Consider the following 23,737-nt stretch of genomic DNA (forward strand, 5'->3'; position numbering starts at 1 on the left):
AACTTTTAATTTAATTCTAAATATAACAGTTTAACTTTTAATTTAATTCTAAATATAACATCTTAATTTATTTTATATTTTATATTTATTTTTTAAAGATACTCTTTATATTGCACATGTTAAATGTTTCTTCAAATAACATTTAATTAGTAAGGGTATTTTAGGAAAGACACAATATATTTATTACAAATAACTAATTTAAATAATTATCTTAATTTACTTAAATTAGTTAGTTAGTTTTTATATTAATGGCAGGAGGTAGTAATTAGGTTGAAGGACCAAAAAATTAACTAAGTTTAATCATTAATGTCATTATCAAAACATTAAATAAATGTCTCCTTTTTAATTCTTTTGTAAAGCTTTGCAGCCAGGTTCTTTTATTTTGATAAGCAAGTGCTGCTTTTGTGATCCTTTTGTGCAGTGATATTCATTTTTACCCTCAAAATTGACTAACTCTGCCTTCATCACCACTGGAAAGAGCTGTACAAGAGAAGAATTATTAAAAATCATGACCTTTTTTTTTTATAAGTTTATAATAAATTAATAATCTCTTCAAAGTCCATAATAACTTTCAATTTTGAAAATAATTTCATTATTTAATGTGATTGTATTAAATTTAGCTGAATCCGTCTCCATACAATTCAGGTCGCCCTTGCCCTTTGGCCGAAGAAGACCCATGAGAGTATCAACAACAGAATCGCCCTGGCGATGAAGAGTGGGAAATATGCCTTGGGTTATAAAACGGTTCTGAATTCCCTTGGGAACTCAAAAGGTACTGTTTTATTACAGTGCCTTGGTTCCATCTCTGACTACCTTCCACTTCATGAGCTGCTTTAAAATCATGGGTTTGGTTAAGAAATATCTTGATTATTATTAGCTGTAATTTGGAAGTATGTAGCATTGGGTTTTTTGAATATTGTTCTGTATATAGACTAGAATGTTGTCTCTGGGAGGGATTTGGAGATCTTAAATTTGCTTAAACAGGTTAAAGGGAATTGCATGTTTCATTAGTCAAATTAGTTGTAATTAGGAAGTATGCAGCCTTGGGTTTTTTTTTTTTTTTAATATTGCCCTGTATATAAATCAGAGTACTGCCTTTTGGGAGGGATTTGGAGATCTAAATTTGCTCAAACAGGTTAACGGGAGTTGCATGTCGATGTAGTCAAATTTCTGCTGTTGCTGCTCAGTCCGTACTAGCTGGGACTTAGCAGTTGTCTGTGAATTTTATCTATATAGAAGCCAACTATTGTGCTAATTCTGTACTTGGGTTTACTCCTGAAATTAATTATGATTTTTGTACTTTTGAATCATCCCTACCTTGTTGTAAGGAAGTGGTGGATGATGAAAGGTTGCTAGGTAACTCACATAACCTCATATATTTCTTCTGATGAATAAAATTCTCTTTTACCTTTTTACTTTTTTAAAAAATTCTGATGCCACTGATTTTGAAGTTCTATAGAAGACTTTTTTTGGGTGCATTTGAATAGAATCAATTTCTTGGAAAGTTTTGAAAAGATAATTTAAATAAGACTGTAGTAGGTAAATCTTGTATATGCTAATATGGAATTTGCTAATGGTGTAGAACTACACATTAGAGATTCGATAATTTTTCTTCTTCTCTTTGCAGGGAAGCTAATTATAATTGCCAACAATTGCCCACCTTTAAGGAAACCAGAGATAGAATATTATGCAATGCTTGCCAAAGTGGGTGTGCATCACTACAATGGAAGTGAGTTCTCCATCAAAGAGCTTTTGTTTCATATCTGTAAATGTGTCGATGGTGTCTGATAGTTTGGAAATGTTTCATAGTTGACAAAACTTAGGTCCATTTGCTCAAACCTGTTATATCCCATTCTCCAATCAAATCTTTCCTAATGTGATTTTTATTATCGATGATGATCTAACTGAATTTTGAGTTTTTATCCTCGGAGTTTCTATTGTTGAAAAAAAAATCCATGTGCTGAGATTTGTTTGGAGAATTGGATCTAATATCTAGTAGATGTGAAGAAATGGACCTAAGTTTTGTCCATTAGATATTTCCTCTTTCTTCTTGATATTGTCTTCTCTTGATGAGAGGAAAGGCCCTCTACTCTACTCTACGGGGGTGTTTGGATGAAGCAAAATTATGGTTTGGAGAATAGCTTCTGGAGAATAGATTCTGAAGAGAATAGATTTTCTAAAAAAGTGATTCTGATAAAGTAAGAGTGTTTGGATAGTTATTGTCATAAATGCTTTTTTATATATAGAAATTACTAAAAAGGACATAAGTTTAAATGATAATTACGTATAAGATATATTTCATAATATATGTTTATTTGAAGTAATAAATTTGTTAATAATATATATTTTGGCAACATAATAAATAAGACATAAATAATATAAATAAAAAAATTAATATGAATATATATTAATAAAATAAGTAAATATGTTTTTTGTAAAATAATTTATTTTGCCAATAAAAAAATATGATTATTTCTTACCAGGAGCTCGGTGAAGAGTGAAGGAGGAAGCAAATAGTGTAATATTTCCTCAGCTTACCACCAACGTTAAATAATTTGAAGCAGAATGTCAGTATTCTATCGAAGACCCTGATAGCAAATATCTAAGAACCTGCACCTAAGTTCTATACTTCTATCCATAAAATTATTATTCTATCTGTCTCTTTTCCGGTATTAATCAACGGGCCTTTTAGTGGTGTGACACTGACGGGGACCTAGGAATAATAGACCACAGAAAAACAGGGTACTGATAGAATATTAGGAGCGCGTCCTGTTTCTTTTTTCTTTTTGAATGCATGAGCAACTCTAGCAATTTTTTTGTTATATCAAATGCGCAATATCAGATAGCATGTCAGCTGGTCATGCACATGATGGTCTTTTGTGATTCTTGTGTATTTCTCCTGTAGTAAACTTTAACAAAGGGCTTCTTGTTTACTAGACAACGTTGGTTTGGGCACAGCATGCGGCAAATATTTACTGGTTTGTTGCCTCAGCATTATCGATCCTGGTGTCTATACCAACTTCACACGGACATCTTTTGATTAGTGATACAATTTTTGGCTTGTCTTTCCCTAACTGTTTGATAATACTACCTCCTGTTCTTAATATAATAATTAGTTAACTAATTTGAGTAGATTAAAAAAATTAGTTAAGTTAGTTCATTGTACTAAGTATGTGCTGTCTTCTCTAAATTTTCTAAATATCCTTGTTAAAGTGTATTGGCTATAACTACTATTATTACAAGAACTACTTTGAGAAAAATAAATAAATAAATATGAGAGACAAAGTGTATTGGGGTTTTACATTTAGAACTAAAATAAAAGTTAAATAAACACTTATATTAAGGACCGGAGATAGTATCATGTTTTCAAATAATTCTGATACTATCAAGACAATGGCTGGTGAACAGTGAATACCAGCGTAGCATTAAGCTCCCTTTTTCCATCTTCTTTTGATGATTTGAACCTCTGAAGTTGTCTGAAGGAATCAAGACACTGACTTCTAGATGTAGTGGCTCTTGTTGCAGATTGGCTCCTGTTGATTAAGCCTTCAAGATTTTGTGGGGAAAAAAATGTTGAATATGTGGACTAGATTTTGTTATTCTGACCAGAGTTTACAAAAATGACTGCCTGATAGGTAAGAAATGAAGAGAAACAGTTCATTGTTTTATTTGGTACATTGCTGATGAAAGTGAAATCTACATTAATTAATTTTACATTTTTGTTTATTAAATTCAAGGTTGTACAATTTTTATGTTTTTATTATAATTGAATAAAGTTGCTGGTCAGGCAGCAGTTCTTGCCAATAATGAACAAATTATAAGAGCTACCATTCTGTTTATGTCTTATCCTCTTGGACAACAAGAAGTCCCAACTCTCAACAATATATTTGGCAAAAAAAATTTTGTTTTGTGCGGCTCTTAAATGTTGTTTATAGATTATTCACAAGGAACAAGATAATAAAACCTCCGATTTAAAACATGTCAAGCAGGGGCTTTTGGTTAATGGCAGCTCCCATTCTGAAATAGTTCTCTGCTATTACTCAGTTTGCTAAACAAATATTTGATGCATTTAATATCTTGAAGTACTTTTTCTTTAATACCTAATATTTTAAATAATTTTCTGTGTACTTAACATATTAAAACATTTTTTTGATAACACTTAATATCCTAAATTTATAGGGTTTATTACTAAAAACACTTGCCAAAATTGCACTAAAGTTACTCTAGGATATGCGGCCATAGATTGTTAAAAAATTATGTACTATTTATCATTAAATCTTTTAACATAATATATTATTTACCGTTATTTTGTTAGAAAGTGAATATACTCATCCGGTCCTTAATATATGACTTAATTTTTAAATTGGTTTTGGTCCTAAATATAAAACTCATTTATCATATTTATTAATTTTTTCTAAATTACCCTTATGGATATTCCCTCAATTATAACCAAGTAGAAGAGGGAGAGGGGATATTAAGAAAGATGATTATGGTGTTTTAGGAAAAATGTGTCACTTTTCTTATAATTAACTAACTTACCTAACTTTCTTAATCTAATCAAATTAGTTAAATGGGTCTTGTATTAAGGACTAAAGGACTATTAAATAAAGGTAAAGTATAAAACTATTAGAGATTGAATTTAAAGGATTTTTTCAATTTTGTATATATTTAGCTAATTTTAAATGAAGACATGATTTTTGTTTAAACTATAATCTAAACATGCCCGCTTATCTAGTTAATTACAGGAGTAGTGTTACTTCAAAACAATAAACATTTTCTTATGAAATAGAATCAAAATGAAACCACAAAAGTAGAAAGATGAAGACAAGAGAAGGAGAGAACTTTTTGTATTTCTTCACTTGCATTACAACACAAATGACATGTTCTATTTATAGGCATAATCTTACACATAGGTTACAATTATTCTTAAATGACAAATAGTGGATAATCAATCCCATGAATGTGAATGGAGGTGAGTTATAAGAGTGAATGGATAGTGGAGGAGTAATGGATGGTGGAGGTAGTGGAAGTTACTTGGAGAAGATGAAGAGGAAAGGATAAATGGACATCCACATAATATTGATAACACATTTATTATTTATTATTTTAATTAAACAATATAAATAATAATCATCTGGTCAAAAAAATATAAATAATAATCGAACTAAAGGATAATCATTTTTCAGTATTAAAATTATTTAATTAAAAACTATAAAAAAAGAGTTGTTTTATATAATAAAAAAAATAAAAATACAGTTATTATTTATCCTTTCTTCTTCAAACGCAACGCCATCTGCTTTCGTTCTGAACCAGAGCGCCAACTCGCGAAGCGCAAGAAGGACTCTAACGCCTCACTCATTTTCAAGATATTTTCTCCATTTCTGAATTTAAAGCATAATTCTCTCTCCACTACCTCTTGGCTTCAAGGGAACCTCTGAAAGCTTGTTCCAGCCTTTATAGATAGAATCATAGTTCCGTTGTTCATCGCCGAGAAGAGCTTGCCGTCGCCGTCTTCCTTCAGGTTTCGTCGTCGTCCCCCTCTGTTCTATTTTTTCTCCTTCACTGTTTCTGCGCTTATTCTTGCATTTTCGTTGTTCACTATGCGGTTTCTCTGGTTATGGTGGAATCACGGTGGTGCTGCTGAGCACTTGTTTTAGGCTCGAAGATTTTTTTTTTCCTTTCTTCTTTTCTGTTTTTACTTGGTGTTCGACTGGGTAATCTAGATAAGGAGGGAATTTGATTTTCTGATGAAATGTGTTGAATTATTTAAGTTCATATGTTTTTTTCTTTTCGTCCAGTTCATATGTTTATTCAACTTTTATCTTAAGTTTGATCCACATTGATTCTCTAAAGTCTAATCCATAGCATAAATATTATAAATTTCTAGTTCTGCTCGCCCCTGCTTATTTTTCCAAATTTCATGGAGGCAAAATAAATATCAGTCGCGGAAAAGCTATGAATCTGATTTGTGTAAATCTTATTGCAGATCATTTGATATTACTTGAAAAAAATTATCGTTATGTAGCCCTGTTCATTATGGCAATGTGGTTTACGGTTCTTCTTTCTAAGTCCAAGTTCCAAGTCCCATGTGATGTGTTTGGGATTATTTTGATAAAAATTAGAAGAATCTCACAAGGAGTCTATGATTCAATGTGCATGATGCCCACTTTTACCTCTGATTTTTTTTTTTTTTTTGGTCATTTTCTGTGATTTCACACCTGGGTCCTGGAGGTAAAAGTTAATATTAGTATGCGGCTGCATGGTTAGCGTGGTGTCCTCCTCACTCTTTTGTTGATATTTTGAGGACATAGCTTTTTGCTGATATTTTGTTGTATGCTCTTTGCTTGAGAGCTTGAACACTTAAATATCATCGTGTCCCTCTCACTCTTTTGAAAAGGTGACATAGATATCGGGCAAAGAAATTGTCCCTATAACAAGTGATGCATAGGCAGTTGTCATTATATAGCAATGTACCCATGAGCCATGGCCCTGCCATCTTTACATCTTTAATTTGAGATATAATGAATTGATTATGCATTGGCATAAACTTATCTTCAAGTTGTATGTAAGTTTTTATTTAATTCACATTGAAGAGGAAAAACAGGATAAAGGGATAAGGGCATTTTGTCCGAGTATTATTATTTTTTCCCCTCTCTCCTCATGAACCAAATAAGGTAAAATCTCTCCCCTCTCAGCTGTGTCTTATCTTAACTAGAGGTCTTCAGTTTGAGCCCTAGGTGCCACTGCATTAAATACTCATTGGAAGATCCTTCTACTTTTTTGGTCCCACCTGGCTTGGACTGGATTGATCAAAGTCCAAGGTGTCTCCAGATAGAGAGTGCAAATGCAACCAACACCCCCCCCCCCCAAAAAAAAACCTCATTTATCCCCCCCTCCTCCATTAAAATCTTATAATTTGAGATACGTAACAATTTTGGTCTTTGGTGCTTGCCTTTGACCTGTTGAAAATACATAGAGTAAATAGGTCCCTGAAAACACATACCTTATTAAATTTTGTTCTTAGATTTATTGTCTTATACAATTTAATGTTAACGCATCTCTGGACAATTGACAAGTTGGTGCATACGCAGAGTTACAAACTTTGAGGATTAACTTGTGTAGAATAATAAATCCAACGAATCAAATGATAGGAGTTATATTTTAGTAGACTAAATTGTGCATTTACTCAATTTCAAAATTTTATATTTTAGTAGACTAAATTGTGCATTTACTCAATTTCAAAATTCTTCCTTTGAATAATGTATGGCTTCATATTTCTATATGTTCATACATCACATCATTAGCTGTCCATGTTTGCACCAGGTTGAGTCTTGTGCTCAAAGTGGTGTCATTGTTTGTCAAATTTTGACTTCTTCTCTTGTTGGAATTAGCTTTAAACGTTTTAGACATAAGTTGGGTTAGATTCTTTTAGAGGATTCAAGTACTATGTTTCTTAACAATAGCACACAGTAGGATCCAAAGTTCAGTATGGAAGGTGGTTTTGTTATATGTTATCATTTTGCTTGATTGTTACTTTAATAGCTGATTGAAGATGAGATTTACATTGTGAGTGACGTTACACACGATATGGTTTTTAACAGAAATAATTTGGCACCATTTTCCTAGATGCTACAAAAGTTGTCTGCATGATTGGACAGAGCTTTGTGTTGAAATTAATGGGAAGGATAGGACATGCTCTTGTTACTGCAAAGCCAAGATGTTTGTTTTCCCTTGCTTATGGACCTTCCCAACTGAACCCATTCTTAAAAGGATTCCAAATTCACATGTGCAAATCCTTCTTGCCATTCTCTGATCTCCTAGAGAAAAGAGACCAAATTGCCATTGCAACTGCACTTTCGCTTTCTGCAGATTTGAAATCATTGTCTCTCGGTGATCAAATCCATTCTCATGTTATCAAGTTGGGATTTTCTAATGACATTTTCTCACAGAATAATTTGATTAAGACGTATTTCAAAGTTGGAGTTTTGTCATATGGCTGTAAGGTGTTTGAGGAGATGGCTAAAAAGAATCTGGTGTCATGGACTATAGTGATTTCAGGTGCAATTCAAAATAGTGATTTTGAATTTGGTTTAAACATATTTGTGGAAATGTTACAAGCTGGGTTGAGGCCAAACGAGTTTGCTCTTGGCAGTGTGATGAAGGCATGTGCTACTCTGGGAGTGCGCATGCTTGTTATAGCCGTTCACTGTTCTGCTTTAAAAATTGGGTTGGATCAGAACCCATTTGTAAGTACATCAATTCTTAACATGTATGTTGAGTTGAGAGATATTGAATCTGCTGAGTTGGTTTTTGATATCATGAAAGACCTAGATGCTGGTTGTTGGAATGCCATGATTGGAGGATATATCAAATGTAAATGTGACTTTAAAGCCTTGCAATTGTTGACATTGATGCCATATGTAGGTGTGAAAATGGACAAATATACCTTTATAAGTGCTCTCAAGGGATGTTCAACCATGGGAGCTTTGCAATGCGTAAAACAAATTCATGGATTTATTATTCAAAGTAAGGTGGAGTGTATTACTTCAGTAATGAATGCTCTTGTGGATGTGTATTTCAAAAGTGGTGACAAGGACTCTGCTTTGAGGGTTTTCAGTCGGATTCAGGACAAAGACATCATCTCGTGGAATACTGCATTTTCAGGCTTTTCTCAGAATGGAAATGCAAGAGACCTTGTTACATTATATCATAATCTAATGATACTAGGTGGCAAACCAAATAATGTCACTTTTTCTGGATTGCTTAGAAAATGTGGGTACTTACATAATCTTGGTCTTGGGCTTCAGTTCTATTGTGCTTCCCTGCATTTTGGACTATTTGATGAAGTCAGCATCATAAATTCAGCAATCAGTATGTTCTCTAGATGTGGGAAAATGGATATGGCATGCACTGCATTCTACACTGCACCTTGTTTGAACATAAATACTTGGAATGAGTTGATTTCTGGATATATTATAAACGGCTTCTATGAAGAAGGAATCAAAGACTTCAATAATCTGCGAGAATTGGGTTTTGAAGCAGATGAATACACCTACTCAAACACTCTAGAAGCTTGTTGTAGATCTGAAAGCCAAGAGATTGGCAGACAGCTTCACTGTGACCTCCTTAAATCTGGATTCCATTCGCATGAGTATATTTGTAGTTTATTAATTAAATGTTATAGTACCTTTGGGCTACTAGATGATTGCTACCTGTTCTTCAATGAACCTGAGAAGTTAGATTTGGTTTCTTGGGGAACCATGATTTCTTCACTGGTTCATCAAGGCCTTAATCATGAAGCATTCAAATTCTTGCAACTGCTTATGAAAGCTGGTGAAAGGCCTGATGATTTTATTTTGGCCAGTATTTTAAATAATTGTGCTAGTGTTGCAGCTTATCAACAGGCGAAATCTTTTCATGCTTTAGTTATAAAATTGGGATGCTGTGTGTATCCATTTGTTGCAAGTGCTCTTATTGATGCCTATGCAAAATGCTCAGACATAGAGAATGCAAGAGTGGCTTTTGACCAGTCTCTCAATTTGCTTGATGTTGTTATATATAATGCCATGATCATGGCTTATGCACACCAAGGTCTTGTTGTTGAAGCTATGGATATCTTTGAGAAGATGAAATCAGCTAACGTACATCCTAGCCAAGCCACATTCATCTCGTTGATATCAGCTTGCAGTCATAATGGTCTTATCCATGTAGGTTGTTCTCTCTTTCAATCAATGAGTTTAGATTATGGCTTGAGACCATCTCCTGAAATTTATGGTTGTTTGGTTGATATGCTTTCGAGAAATGGTTACCTTGAAGATGCTAAATTGGTAATAGAAGCAATGCCATTTCCTACTTGGCCAGCTATTTGGAGAACCTTACTCAGCGGTTGTAGGATATATGAAAATAGAGCATTGGGGGAGTGGGCTGCTGGGAGGTTACTTCAATTATTTCCTGAAAGTGAGGCAGGTTATGTACTGTTAGGAAAGGTTTACTCTGAAAGTGGTAGTTGGGAGGATGCTGCGAACTTGAGGAGGAAAATGACTGACAGAGGTGTTGCAAAAGGTCTAGCATATAGTTGGATCGAGACATAAACTGAGTTCACAGATTATGAAGAAGCTAGAGTTGTGTAGGTCCATGTCATTGTAGACTGTTGAGAAGGTGGAATCATCCTTCCTATTTTTTTTGTTATATGTTATTGTAACCATATAGGAAAAGGAGATGGCAAATAAGAATGACAGGACATCTATAACCTAGTTTCAGGTAAAAGTATTCCTATATTTGGAAAAATTAACTGAATAAGTTATAAGTCAATATATTGTTAACCTGTAAATTCAGTCTTGTTACATCTTGATTTAGATCACCAATCCTTTGACGTTTTGAATTTTAATATTTTTGTCCATTTTATTCGAGTTTAAGCCTCTTAGATCATGTGGGTTGGAATACAACACAAATATTTTGTTCAACCCATAAAAAAGGAAATAGCATATTTGTCAAAGTGACTCAACCGAGATGGAAGTTGGTGTATTTCTAATACATGATATATCTGTAGTAGTAGAGGTTTGTGCTTCTATTCTTTGGAGATGTCTGAATTTTTCAATGTTTATGTTACTGTTTTATCCATCCCCAGATATATATTCCTTTGCTCTGTATCCTGGTCTATTGAGATTTTGAAAATGACACCGGAGTGAATGTTTAAATCGCATTCACTGTTTGGGATTAAAGTGGTTGCTTTGTGTAGCACAAGTAATCATTAACCAATGATCTGATAAACTTGTGTTAATTCCAGGGAACAGAGTAGCAATGGCTTCTTATTGCTGTAATTCTTTTCCAGCTAGATCTCATTTCATTTCATCAGACTTCCTCAGGCAGTTAAAAACTCCACAGCTTCTCCACAGGGTAACATCCTACCACTGATATTCATTGTTTGATTATTTTATTGTTCTTTCATGTTATTTAACTTTCTTTACCTTAAAGCTATGGACAATTGTTGCACTAAAGGTAAGTTGTCAGTATTTCTTGCATATTGTTTTTCAAAGAGTATGATGCTAATTCCACCATTTTTAGATTGTGTTTTAAGATGTATAATGTGAAGTAATCTTTATGGCTTGTATGACAATCGTACAAAATTGTTTCATGTTATAAAAATTTAAGCTGTCATACAACTTTAGGAAATTAGGATTTAAAAATGAAAAATTTAATTTCATGGGCAGGATTTCAGTTACGGAATTTTCCATATTTTTGACAAAATTGTTGTTTTTTTAATCTTGAAGGAGAATAAGTTATTAACAAGAATTGCTTTGAGAACATTGCTTAATGTTGGTCGACTAATGCACATGGAAATATATATATATATTTGCATAACGGGTTCATGACAACATGAAGTGCTTATCGGGACACCACATTAATCTTTTGTTGAAAAAAAAAAAAAATTTTAGTCCTTGGGGATTTACTGCAATGGTAGTTGACCGGGCAAATTGTTTTTTCTGCATTTTCTATAGACTACTTTCATATCATTGACATTCTCTTTATGTCTTTTGTTATGAGAAATTCATCTTTGTGGCACGGCAACCCTATCTAGTATGTGCTTATTTTTTATGTCATCAACACAGGCCAAAAGAAGGTTTGATGTTTCTCCAAGATCTTCAAAAGTTACTGCATTTTATGGCTTGAAGACCCCTCCCTATAAACTTGTAAGTGAATATTCACAGAATTATAAACTTGTTTGTGCATGTGCAAGCGTAAAGATCGTTTTATTGTGCTGGCACATGCATCAACTACCACGGCAATGAGCATATAAAAAAGATAATTGTTGAAAGCGCTTTCATTTTACACGTGACTTGTTAGCTGAGTTATTAAACATCAATTAAATTCTTGTAGATTAAGTAAGGAGTTACTGGTAGTTTATCCACAGTAAAGAGTGTCTTTTTGTTAGAAAACTGCTATTTTAGATAACTATTCTCAAGTTTCTTTCTGCTTATCTTTTCTCACTCTTCTATGCATTGTCTCTCTCCTTCCTTTCCACTGTTTTCCCCCTCATTCTGAACGGCAAATCTTAATAAACTTGCGTGATATTTCTTTTTTAACTACCACGATAGTGATAACTTGAAATATGATTTGTTTAGGCTATATTTTTTACTTTGGTTCAGCTTGTTCGTGCTCACTTTTCTTTCTTTCTTTCTTTCTTTCTCTTCTATTTTCTTGCTTCCTTTTAGGTATTTGGATTATAATAAAAACTTAAATGTGACCTGACTCGCATATTAATCATTGTTAATTTGTTTGTTTTCAGGCAACAACTTTTTTCCCGACAAATGACTATTTCCTCTCACAATCATGCATGATCTAAAGTCTACATAATTAATCAACTATTTGCAAATATCAAGTTAAACCTTGTATATACAGTTGACCAACCAATTTTGACTTGTCCATTTATTTGTTGCTTCATTGTTCTTAGGATGCATTAGAGCCGTATATGAGCAAGAGGACAATTGACGTACATTGGGGGGAACTTCATCGGAACTTTGTGGAAGGTTTAAACAAGCAGTTGGAGAAGGATGACGTACTATATGGCTACACCATGGATGAGCTAGTCAAAGAAACATACAATAATGGGAATCCCTTACCAGAATTCAACAATGCAGCCGAGGTACTTATATTACATTCAGTAGATTGACTTCGATGATTTGTTTCATTTGTTTGAGACTTGGAATCTACTTGCATCTATATATAGTAAATTAAAGCATATGAGGTGCTTTTAACTTCATAATAAGGAAACTTCGTAACACATAATTCTCACAACCTCCTTCAATATCATGGAGTTGGCTGCAGGAGTTTGCTTTCATAAAAAGTATTTTATATAGAGAATAATGTAACGGGTAAGAAATTAATATTGCGGAGAATTTCTTTACAAAATGTAGCTGATCACCGTGCCAAATGACAAGGTACATGTTATTGCAGAGAATTTTCACAACCACATTTTTTTTTTTCCGGTGACATGTGCTGAATATAGGCTGTGTTGTAACTGTATATACATACCTATTAAAATATTGAGCCTTGATCTTTCAGCTGTAGGATTATATTTCCAATGTGTCCTTTTTTGGTGGTACATAATTGAGTGGAGGACTGAATATGATCTCTTGCTATAAACCCCTCATCAATAGACTGCATCTAGTAGCTTCGTTTCTACTGCATCTTTGCAATCATATCTCATCGTTATTGCTGGAATATGAATCACTCGCATATATACCATAACATTTATGTGGATGTAAAGTAAGACAGAACAATACTTAGAAAGGAAAAAATTGAAGATATCTGGAACTGGTTACGGATAACATGGCTTCACTTCTGTCACCAAAAAGAAATGTGGTTTCACTTCGGCATTGGAAAAGGGAGAGTATTCCACTGTTTCAGTATGTACAACATAGATATGCAAATGCTACAGCATGGAAGCAAGCGGCGTTGAATAGGATAAAAAGGAGCTTGAGAATGACATTGGTTAACTGCTCAAGCGGTACAACAGAATTGGCTGTAAACATACATATTATTTGTTAATTTACTTGGAGCAATATTAAAGGGTTTATTTATGCATGGATGCAACCTGGGGATGGGTATTGGGCCTTGCCCTTTATGTTTCTCAGAGAATCTCTATCCTTCATGTTAACCAAAAAATTTTGCACCGTAGCTATTTGTTCATGTTGCCAGGCTGTAAAAGTGCTTGGTCTACGAAGGCAATAACTTGATTTTGCTCAAATCTTCTAGAGCAAAATGGATGCACACGAGACATCCGTTCCACATATTATCCTCTCATCCAGATGCTTACCTTTTGATAAATATATATATATAGCTTTTTGAGCTTAATGAAATTTTATTTAATGTATTTTAGCCATACTTGGTTAGAATTTCCTCCGAACTGTACATGTCTAAAGAAGATATCTCCCTTTTGGTCTTATTTTAAAATTCCCTCAAATTACAAGGCTGTGCTTGTTATGGACTTGCAAGAGAGGACTTCCCCCTCACATCTTACAAAATGAATTTGTTTTAGCTCCATTTTGTGACATGTCTGTTGGCATATCCTGTCTTGTTCATCTCATTGACAATAACGGAAGTAAATCTCTTTTTATTTTCCAGAATATCTAGCAATAAAATTACAACTAAGACAGCTAAACAGTGTCTTTTGTTTTAGCTCCATTTTGTGACATGTCTGTTGGCATATCCTATCTTGTTCATCTCATTGACAATAACGGAAGTAAATCTCTTTTTATTTTCCAGAATATCTAGCAATAAAATTACAACTAAGACAGCTAAACAGTGTCTTATCTAGTATTAGTGTCGTTAAGACGCTATACCTACTTATGGCCCTCCATGTGCAGGTTTGGAATCATGACTTCTTTTGGGAATCTATGCAACCAGGAGGGGGTGAGATGCCCAAACTAGGTCTCCTTCAACAGATTGAAAAGGATTTTGGTTCGTTTACAAATTTTAGAGAGAAGTTTATTGAAGCTGCCCTCACATTGTTTGGCTCTGGCTGGGTTTGGCTTGTTTGTAAGTCCCCTCTGAATTGATTGCCTCTCATAGAGGTTGTGTGTGGGTGGTACATGTTTGTGGAAGAGAAAGAAGGAAAAGGCCGGAGAAAACATATATTATTGAAATGTTAATTGTTATTCTATTTAATATAGCCGCACAATAGTACTACATGTACCCTTTATTTTGGATGTACTACAAAAAACTATTTCTTAAACCTACTAGACTGCCCTAATTTCTTTATATCTCTTGGACAGTCTATTTTGCTTATCTAAATTTTCCTTAAGATGCTATTTGGCTGTCAGATAATTGATCTTCAGGATGTTTGAATATAACGAAGAGGAAGTTTAAATTTTTTGTTGTCTATAGTCTAAATAATATAGGAATAAATGCGATTTTTATGTCCCAAGCGCTATGAAGCACAAACACTTAAAAACGGTGTCACGTTCATGTTCAATACATGTACAAGAGTCATATTATACGCACATGATATTTTAAATTCTATTTAGATATTTCAGATATGTCTGCATGTCTTTGACAGTGCCATGTTCAGTGTCCATATCATTGTCTATGCTTCCTCAGAAGCAAGTGTTGAACCACAAAGACTTTCTAAGTCCTGCAAAATTAAGATATTCACCCACCAAATGCCTCCTACATCATTGGTGCCTCTTGAAACTTAGGAATGAATAGCAAATTGTGCCGAGAATTACATATGTTAAATGCATCTCTATTGTCAAGTATTTTGATTTATGCTGGGGACTTTTGCTAATCTTTATGGCTTGGTTGATTCAGTGACCAGAGAAGAGAGACGACTTCAAATACTAAAAACATCTAACGCCATTTGCCCAGTTGTGTGGGATGACATAGTAAGTCAGTTTCACTTCCCTCCATAACTTGAGTTGATATTATTAGCATTAGAGTTGATAATCTTTTTGTCATGCAGCCGATAATCAATTTGGATATGTGGGAGGTATGCTTATCTCTCTCTCTTCCCCCTCTCACATGCACACACACTCACACCACACACACGCTGTCATTTTGTGATTTGTAGCTATCACAAACTGACTTTGCTTCCTTTTCTGCAGCATGCGTATTATTTGGATTACAAGGTACGTAACAATATTCATGGCTGGTGGAGTAGCTAATCATGGGCTTGACCAGCCCATGGGCATATTAACCCCATATAATGGATCTACAATTCTAGCCCAACACGCTTATGGTCAGTTGGGCTTGGCCCAAGCCCAAACAACAAAATTCACCAATTTTTGTTACCTCTATTAAAGTTGCATTACTATTCATCATTTATTTTCATTCTTCATATCCTTTTTACCAAGCCTCAGTCTTCAATTTTCACCTAAGAAATTCTATATTTATTCCTAATAGATGTAGTGTCATAAAAGTTATCTGGACAAAAGTTCACTTAGTTATGAAACTGTGACTAAATTGACTATTAATTTATATTTTTGTCTTTTCTTAGATGAAAGGTGTTATTTGTTTGTAATGCATGTTAAATAGTTAAATTCAGGTGACCTCTTTTCCCCAAAGCTGAACAAAATTTATAAGCCATGGACAACACAGTTTATTTTTATGGTTATGTGCAATGCATGGAGGGTCCATATCTCGTTTTATTTGTATATACATAAACACGTCCAAGTTCAGGCTTTACTCGAGGGTTGTGGGTTTAATTGGGCTTTGCTTGAAGGACAGCTGAACCCACAAGCAAGTATAATTGTGCCTTACTTTCCTTTGAAGATGTCTTCCTTACAATCCTTGTGTGATCTGTTGGACAGAATGACAGAGCAAAGTATGTGAATGTCTTCATGGATCACCTCGTCTCTTGGGATGCTGCAATGGGGCGCTTAGCGCGAGCTGAGGCTTTTGTGAACTTGGGAGAACCTAAAATTCCCGTAGCTTGAAATGCTGTAGGTAGTGGTTGATTTGAGCATGTTCGGTAGGGTGTTGATTTTGAAATGAAGGGCTTATTAGAGTTTGGACAGGTTTTGGTCATTATTTCAGTAGAAAACATGCTTGTAGAGTTGTAGAGCCGCCCATATGCTTCTTTTGTTTGTCCATTTTTGCTATATTTAATGTAGGATTGCAGACAAGTAGGCACTGGGGAGATTTTGAGCATAGAAGCAGGAAGCAAGTAGTTCAGACCTTAACCGGGAGAGAGAAGGATTTTGTAAGTGTAATATATTGGATTGTATTTAACCTATGAAACTATGCCATTCTGTTTGTTGTTCGTTCGTTTGTCAAAACGTTAATAATTTGGTATGCAGAATGGAAAGAAAATCAGTGAAAGGAGAAACGAAAAGAAAAAACACAAAGGCATGATTTATAATGTAGGCCAAAATTTTTTTGATGTAAAGTGGATCGCTTGTAATTTGTATAGTTGTCACTTCTCACCCTATAGTCATAACTTTTTTTTTTTGGGTGAGTTGGATTCTGAAGTCATCAAAGTTGGACGTGTTTTTAAGTTCAAAGAGTTTTTATAAAGATATTTACAGATCGTCTATCAAGATGTTTACACCAATAATAGGATTCGGACTTACTTTAATTATAATATTTTACATTCAAATTTAAATGAAATGTTAAGAAAAACAAATATATATATATGTGAAAATAAAACATGGGACCATTGAGTTTTTAAAATGCTCATGTATTTTAACATATTAACTTTTTCTAAGCAATAATTTTATAAGTACAATTGCCAAAAGTAATTTTTTTTAAATCATCTAAAAATTAAATTTTAATAGAAATGTAATGGTTCAATGGAAAGTATTAAATTCTTCCCAATCAAGTTGTCAGGTTGCGCACTTCAGCATCTAGGAAGCCACATCTGCGTTTCCTTTGCTTTGTTATTTTTCTTTTAAAAAGTTAAGGAATTAATTACTTTGCATTTTTCTATCCTAATATAATCTTTTAGTTTTATTTTCAACAAACTATTTAAGGAATCATATTTCTCTTGTTATGTAGATTTTTCCGTTATTCTAAAATCTTCTGCATTAAATTCCATTATAAATATTTTCTGAATAAAAAAATTCATAAAATCCAAATCTTTATTCATAATTCACTAACCATATAATCATACCCCTCCACTACAAATATGTATAACTATAAGGAGCTGAACCAATATTGCAAGAAGCACAACCATTTCTCTTCATTTGACATAAATTCTTCATAAATTTTGAGAACAAAGAAATTATGGAAAAGGCTTCTCTCGTTTCAGCTCTCTTTGTTCTTCTTGCCACATAAATTTCGTTGTTAATATGACGTTCTTTTGGTGATGCTAGAAATGTTATTATGTAGAGTTTAGTTAAAGTTTGTACAATTTTTTATAAATTTTACATTTTATATTGATTAATATTGATATCAATGTTTTTTCTTTCTGTTCATTATACTATTTAATCACTCCATACCAAATATTTTTAAAACTAGAGAGAAACGAAGTTTAAGATAAATCATGCTGTTCATTGCCTAAGAATAATATGATTTTTGATATCTTTTTATATTTCATCCTGCCCTTCTAAGCCGCTTTTAAAAAAAAAAAAAAAGGATGTATGAGACTTTTTATTAGGCAGCATACGAAATATGTATTATATTTCTCTCATATTGTCTCTATTCAATATTGGTTTATGCGTTCTGAAATTGGGTTTTTAAAGGATGAGTTTAATTAAAAAAAAGAAGTTGGAAACTTTGCTAATTTTTAAACAGAATTAATCAAGTGTCAAGTCTCCCCTTGATTCAGGTAAAAAAAAAAATGAAACTAATGTATCAAAAGGAGTATTCTATTTATTGTCATTTTTAACCAAATCACATATATTACCAAAAAAAGAAAAGTTATAAAGAATCAGTTAGCGCTCTTGATTTTTCAAAAATTATCATAACATTTCAAAAGTACTGCCCAATAAAATCTATGACATAATCTATGTCCTCTCTCTAATTTTGTTTGTAAAATGACTATGCAGGCATTTCATCAATAGGGTAAGAAGATGTTCAATGCAGGAGACATGTTGATTGCGTTGGGAAGATTAAATGCAAAGCGGAACCTTTATGTCTTCTGGGAACATGCCAATGTGTTGGACAAAACACACAAAATTTAGTACCTAAATGCCTGTGATTGCCAACATTTATTATGTCCCCAGGAGCGTTGTTCTTTCCAAGCATGTAGCAGCCAAGGGCAATGTTATTGTGCCTGCCATGGCCAAAACTAATTCTAATTCCCCAGCTCTCTATAATTTATAGTATTCTCATTTTGATACCAGCAGAACCATGAGTTTAATAAAATCATATTGGTTTTTTACCTTTTTTCATCTAAGTATCACAGCTCAATTATTTCGGTTGTTTATGAATTGCTTCATTTTTTTAACAAAAGTTACCGTAGAATCATGTAATTACATACAAAAGGACTAAATTCATAATTCAAAAAAATCAGATATAACTAGTCAGTTTTGATCTAATCTAATTGAGTACATGAATCGGTGGAAAAGCAACCCAGCATGAACTAGAATGAAGTGATGCAAACCAGTTATACATAACCTAGTCAACCTGCTAAGCTAGGTGAGCTGGTTAAACTTTTTTAAGTCTATAAATGATGTTGTTTTGTAATATTTTTATTATTATCAATTAAATTATATTAGTTTAATATGACCAGCCTGACTCTAAGTTTATCCCAATCTGACTCACTGATCATTTAATTATTACCTTGATTGGTTAATTATCCAGTCCGATTTTAGTACCTCAACTAAATTAGAGAACGCGATGTACTTTATTTGTCCAAATTGATCAACCCAGTGCACAACACAAGACAAAAGTATATATTCCTGTAAGGTCTTAGTCTAATCCCTTAATTTGATCAAGTATCTTTTTATTTCTTTACCCTAAAACAATTAGTCTCAAATGATTTTTTTGTGTGTAAATAATTGTTACTTTTTAAAAATTAAATTTAATACATCAGCATCTAAAAACCTTTTGTTAATATTTAAAATGTCAATGCGAGCGGAAGCCTAAAAAGACCCTATAAAATTAAGAGACTAAAATAAAACTTTGTATGAATTTGAAAAACCGAAAATATAATTTTCACATAGTTACAGATGATTGATAAAGGGAGCAAAAAAGAAAACATCAGGCGTATAAGCTTCTCAAGCCAACCAATTATTGGCATATTGATTACCTTTGAACATATTTCAAATTAATGTGCCAATATCATTATTGTTATGAAGTCTTTAAAAGTGCACAAAAAATCATTATTTTTGGTAATTCGAAGACTTCATAAAAGTTAAGCAATTTGGAGGGACTCTCCCCCCCCCCCCTTAATTCATTGCTTATGCCTCATTGTACGTATTTCTCCCTAGGAAATGCTACATCAATGTTTTAGCATGTCTTCCTTTTTTCGTTTGGTTGATCATATCTACTATAACTTCCCAAAAAAAAAAAAGCCTTAAGCTTCCCAAAAAGGGGAAAATCAGAAAGGCATCAGTTAAAACTACCTGTAGTTGGATTTAAAATTGTTGGCCAAAAAATTTTTTGATGCAAAAAAAAAAAACCAATTTCCGATTGTATATTTTGACAATTGTGTAGTTGTTTTGTTACTCTATAATCCGAATACTTTACATTCAAGTTTAAATGAAGCGCGAAAGCCAAATACATGAAAGTGAAAAGGATAAACCAGGGACAACTGAGTTTCTAAATGGCTCTTCTTTTCTTTTGCTCATACAAAAGGTAAATTTTAATAGAAAAATAGTAGTTTAATAATAGAAAGTTCTAAACATATTTCAGAATCTAGAAACCACACACACGCACGCACAAATATATATGGGTTAATATATATTTATGTTTCCTTGCTTGGTAATTTGTCTTTTAAAAAGGTAATGATTAATTACTTAGGATTTTTCAATATATACTAAAATCTTAATCTTTAAATGCCATTATAATTATTTTCTAAATAAAAGACTTCATCAAATCCAACTCTTTGATTTCACTTGCCATATATTCAGTTTCCAAAAAAGAAAAACTTTACCATACGTACTTATATTATATCCCCTTAATTCACTATAAATAGGAATAAGTTGAGCTGAACGAATATTGCAAGAAGCACAACCATCTTCACTTGGTTTGGCATAAATTGTTCAGAAATTTTGAGATCAAAGAAATTATGGAAAAGGCTTCTTCTCTCATCTCAGCTCTCTTTCTTGTTCTCCTTGTCGCATCTACATGTCATGGTAATATCACTTTCTTTTGATAATATTAGATACTAGTATGTTACTGTATATGTTATGGTAAATTTATATTTTATATATTGATTGATATTGATATAGATTTTTTTTTCCTTTTTGTTGGTTATTCTATCCAATCACATCCATTTATTTTTAAAAAAAAAGAATTACAGGGAGAAGAAATTTAAGACAAGTCATGTTATTTATCTCTTGAGCGTAGTTTGACTTTTGATCCTTGTTATATTTTCTCCAACCCTTTTTATAAAGCACTTGGATCAAGGAGAGATGCTGGATTATGTTTATAAGACATCATGTATATATGAGATATTTGTTACATTTTTTTTATATCGTCTTTATTCAATATTGGTTTATGCTTTATAAAGTTGGGTCTTTAAAGGATGGATTTAACAAAGGCAAAGTTGGCAACTTTGTTAACCTTCGAGCAAAATTAATAAGTGTTAAACCTCTCCTTAGTTTTGATGAAAGTAGTATTGAAATTGATATATCAAATACTACCTCCAATCCTTAATATAAGACCTCATTTGATTTTTATTTTGATCCTAATTATAAGACCCTAATCCACTTTATCTCTTATATTTATGTATTTTTTTTTAAGATAGTCCCTCTAATAATGGTAGTTCTAGTCAGTAAAGATATTTTAAGAAAGATAACACCTATTTATTATAAATAACTAACTTAACTTATTTTCTTAATCTCCTCAAATTAGTCAATTAGCTCTTATAATTAGGACCAGAGGTAGTAGATCGGAGGGAGTATTCTATTTATTGTCATTTTTAATCAAATCATGTGTAATTATAAACTCCTCGTGATTTTCAAAAATTATAATAACATTTCAAAATTACCATTACACTTTCTTTCGAGTCACTTTTCTAACACCTCCTTTGTTCCTTATTATAAAATACCCTGTAGAGTGTGCTCTTGGAGCCTTTTACAAAGAATTTGATAGTTTCAAAGAGTATTAACTTTTTTCCCCAATATATACCCAGATTTAATGCAAACATATGAGAGAGTAGAAATCAATATAATATATTACTTCTGATTTTTAATATAAGAACTAATTGGCTAATTTAAATAAATTAAAAAAACTAGTTAAGTTAGCTATTTATAACAAACAGATATTATCTTTCCTAAAAATCCTTGCTTATTAAGTGTATCAACTAGAATTATCATCATTACAAAAACTACCTTTAAAAAAAATATATAGGAGACAAAATGAGCTGGGATCTTATATTTAAAATCAAAATAAAAGTCAAATTAGTTCTTATATTAAAATAGAAGATAATAGTTAATAAGAATAATATTAAAAATCACTTAAATTTTATAATAAATTTAATGTTTTTAACTGTTTTTATTACTACATGTGCGTAACCATTTGAGCAGGACAAGACAACATTGAATGCAGCAGTGGTGTTGAGTGTGGCAAGAGACTCGAATGCATAGGAACACCTGCTTGTGTTGAGGGAAAATGCCAATGCCTTGATCAAAAAATCACACAAAATTTAGTACAAAAGTGTACAAGTGCCCATGATTGCCAATATTTATTATGTCCCAAAGGACCTTGTTATTTCCAAGCATGTAACAGCAAAGGGCAATGTTATTGTGCCTGCCATGCCCAAAACTAAATCTATTCCCAACCCTATAATGTATTGTGTCCTCACTTTGGTTCCAAAACCATGAGTTTAATAAAATTATATTAGTTTTAAAAAAAAAAATTTTTATCTAAACATCAAAGCCAAGTCTGGATTGTTTATGAATTGCTTGAAGTTTTTTTTAGAGAAAATTACTTAACGGGTCCTTATAATTTTGTTGAACTTTTAAATTAAGTTCATGTAGTTTATTTTGCTTACATTGGATCCTTATAGTTTGATCCATTATAAGCATTCATTCTTAAATATAAAAGTCATTAATTTTTATTTGTAAAGTTTCATAGACTTTATGAAATCTGCTTCATTTCATTTCACCTTGTTTTAACATCTATGTATTTCTATAAATCAAATTTCATAAAAGTCTATAATTTAAAATTAATGAATAAAACAGTATGGACCCCATCTAAACAGATAAGCTACAAAGACTTAATTTAAAATTGAGATAAATTATAAGGACTTGTGGCCTAAATTTTTTCTCCCTAATAGTAAAGAGTTATATAACTACATACAAAAGGATCGAAATAGAGAACGTGATGCATTCTATTTGTCCAAATCGATCAAGTAATTCTTGCACCACAATAAAGGGGTTGATGAAATGAACAAAACCAACACTAGGTTTATAGGTTTTCCAAGCCAACCTACCTGCCCATTGACAAAGAAATGTACAAGTGATTATTAGCTCGATTCTTAATATAAAAGTTGGATAATTAATTTATAAAAATTAAGAAAACAAATTAAGTTAGTTAGTTGTAATAAAAGAGTGCTGTCTTTTCTAAAATATTATTGTGAATCATATGTATTGGAGTTACTCACTAATAAAATATTTTTAACATATATAATTATTATAGGGGTTGCTTAGAAAAACATAGATAAATATTGTAAATAGATTGAGTTCTTATAGTTAAAATTAAATTGAATTTCTACCTAACTTTTACATTACGAAACGAATATAATATATGTTATTTGAAAATAGGTATATAATCAATAAGGACAAAACTTACGTCAAGTTAATTAGGTATGTTAGGGTCTAATAAGCTGATAAAATTTGGCCATCATGATTAATTGTCCACGTCAGCATTGAAACTTCTGATGAACGACGTTAGCGAGGGGACGACAAAACTGCAACGCTCAAAGTCTCGTTGCATAATTTGGTTTGATAGAGATTGAATACTAATGTGTACTATTAATTCATATGGCAAAATTTCGTCAGATACTTGGACCTAATGGACCTAATTAATTTGACATACGTTTTATTCAATTAATTAATGATAAGGCTGGCGGCCTTCCTTTGTTTTTTTTTTTGCAACCGTGTTTTTTTTAAACAGGGGGAAGTGAGGT

At 32.4% G+C, this 23,737-nt stretch overlaps 3 protein-coding genes across 6 annotated transcripts; all 3 read left to right on the top strand.

Annotated features, from left to right (window-relative positions):
- The first annotated feature begins 672 nt into the window (after nucleotides 1-672).
- On the top strand, nucleotides 673-3,411 carry LOC114756578 (60S ribosomal protein L30-like). The gene is made up of 4 exons (XM_028945524.1): nucleotides 673-772; nucleotides 1,628-1,729; nucleotides 2,938-3,009; nucleotides 3,374-3,411. Exons 1-4 carry the CDS (start codon nucleotides 709-711, stop codon nucleotides 3,409-3,411), a joined length of 276 nt encoding a protein of 91 aa, XP_028801357.1. The 5' UTR covers nucleotides 673-708.
- A 1,606-nt stretch (nucleotides 3,412-5,017) lies between these two features.
- Nucleotides 5,018-16,760, top strand: LOC114756579 (superoxide dismutase [Fe] 3, chloroplastic-like). Of its 4 annotated transcripts, XM_028945526.1 has the most exons (10): nucleotides 5,018-5,029; nucleotides 5,461-5,521; nucleotides 10,787-10,896; nucleotides 11,610-11,690; nucleotides 12,452-12,643; nucleotides 14,367-14,538; nucleotides 15,310-15,383; nucleotides 15,461-15,487; nucleotides 15,603-15,626; nucleotides 16,308-16,760. In XM_028945526.1, exons 3-10 carry the CDS (start codon nucleotides 10,801-10,803, stop codon nucleotides 16,431-16,433), a joined length of 792 nt encoding a protein of 263 aa, XP_028801359.1. In that variant the 5' UTR covers nucleotides 5,018-5,029; nucleotides 5,461-5,521; nucleotides 10,787-10,800; the 3' UTR covers nucleotides 16,434-16,760. The 4 variants fall into 4 exon arrangements, with proteins under 4 accessions (XP_028801359.1, XP_028801358.1, XP_028801362.1 ...); XM_028945525.1 differs by lacking the exon at nucleotides 5,018-5,029 and having other exon boundaries at nucleotides 5,306-5,521; XM_028945529.1 differs by lacking the exons at nucleotides 5,018-5,029; nucleotides 5,461-5,521 and adding an exon at nucleotides 10,089-10,158.
- LOC114756601 (pentatricopeptide repeat-containing protein At4g39530-like) lies at nucleotides 7,677-10,091 on the top strand. Its single transcript, XM_028945548.1, has one exon. It carries the CDS (start codon nucleotides 7,677-7,679, stop codon nucleotides 10,089-10,091), a length of 2,415 nt encoding a protein of 804 aa, XP_028801381.1.
- Nucleotides 16,761-23,737: the final 6,977 nt, after the last annotated feature.

The sequence above is a fragment of the Neltuma alba genome, unplaced genomic scaffold (assembly GCF_004799145.2).
Source record: "Neltuma alba isolate B1F8T4 unplaced genomic scaffold, ASM479914v2 tig00010438_pilon, whole genome shotgun sequence".
Classification (NCBI taxonomy): domain Eukaryota; kingdom Viridiplantae; phylum Streptophyta; class Magnoliopsida; order Fabales; family Fabaceae; genus Neltuma; species Neltuma alba.

Excerpts from the sequence above, each read along its gene's own strand:
- LOC114756579 (XM_028945526.1), top strand. The coding sequence starts at position 10,801 with ATGGCTTCTTATTGCTGTAATTCTTTTCCAGCTAGATCTCATTTCATT. Across the intron at positions 10,897-11,609 it reads CTCCACAGCTTCTCCACAGG|GCCAAAAGAAGGTTTGATGT; the intron begins GTAACATCCTAC and ends TCATCAACACAG. Across the intron at positions 15,627-16,307 it reads CGTATTATTTGGATTACAAG|AATGACAGAGCAAAGTATGT; the intron begins GTACGTAACAAT and ends TCTGTTGGACAG.
- LOC114756578 (XM_028945524.1), top strand. The coding sequence starts at position 709 with ATGAAGAGTGGGAAATATGCCTTGGGTTATAAAACGGTTCTGAATTCC. Across the intron at positions 1,730-2,937 it reads TGTGCATCACTACAATGGAA|ACAACGTTGGTTTGGGCACA; the intron begins GTGAGTTCTCCA and ends CTTGTTTACTAG. Across the intron at positions 3,010-3,373 it reads CAGCATTATCGATCCTGGTG|ATTCTGATACTATCAAGACA; the intron begins TCTATACCAACT and ends TGTTTTCAAATA.
- LOC114756601 (XM_028945548.1), top strand. The coding sequence starts at position 7,677 with ATGGGAAGGATAGGACATGCTCTTGTTACTGCAAAGCCAAGATGTTTG.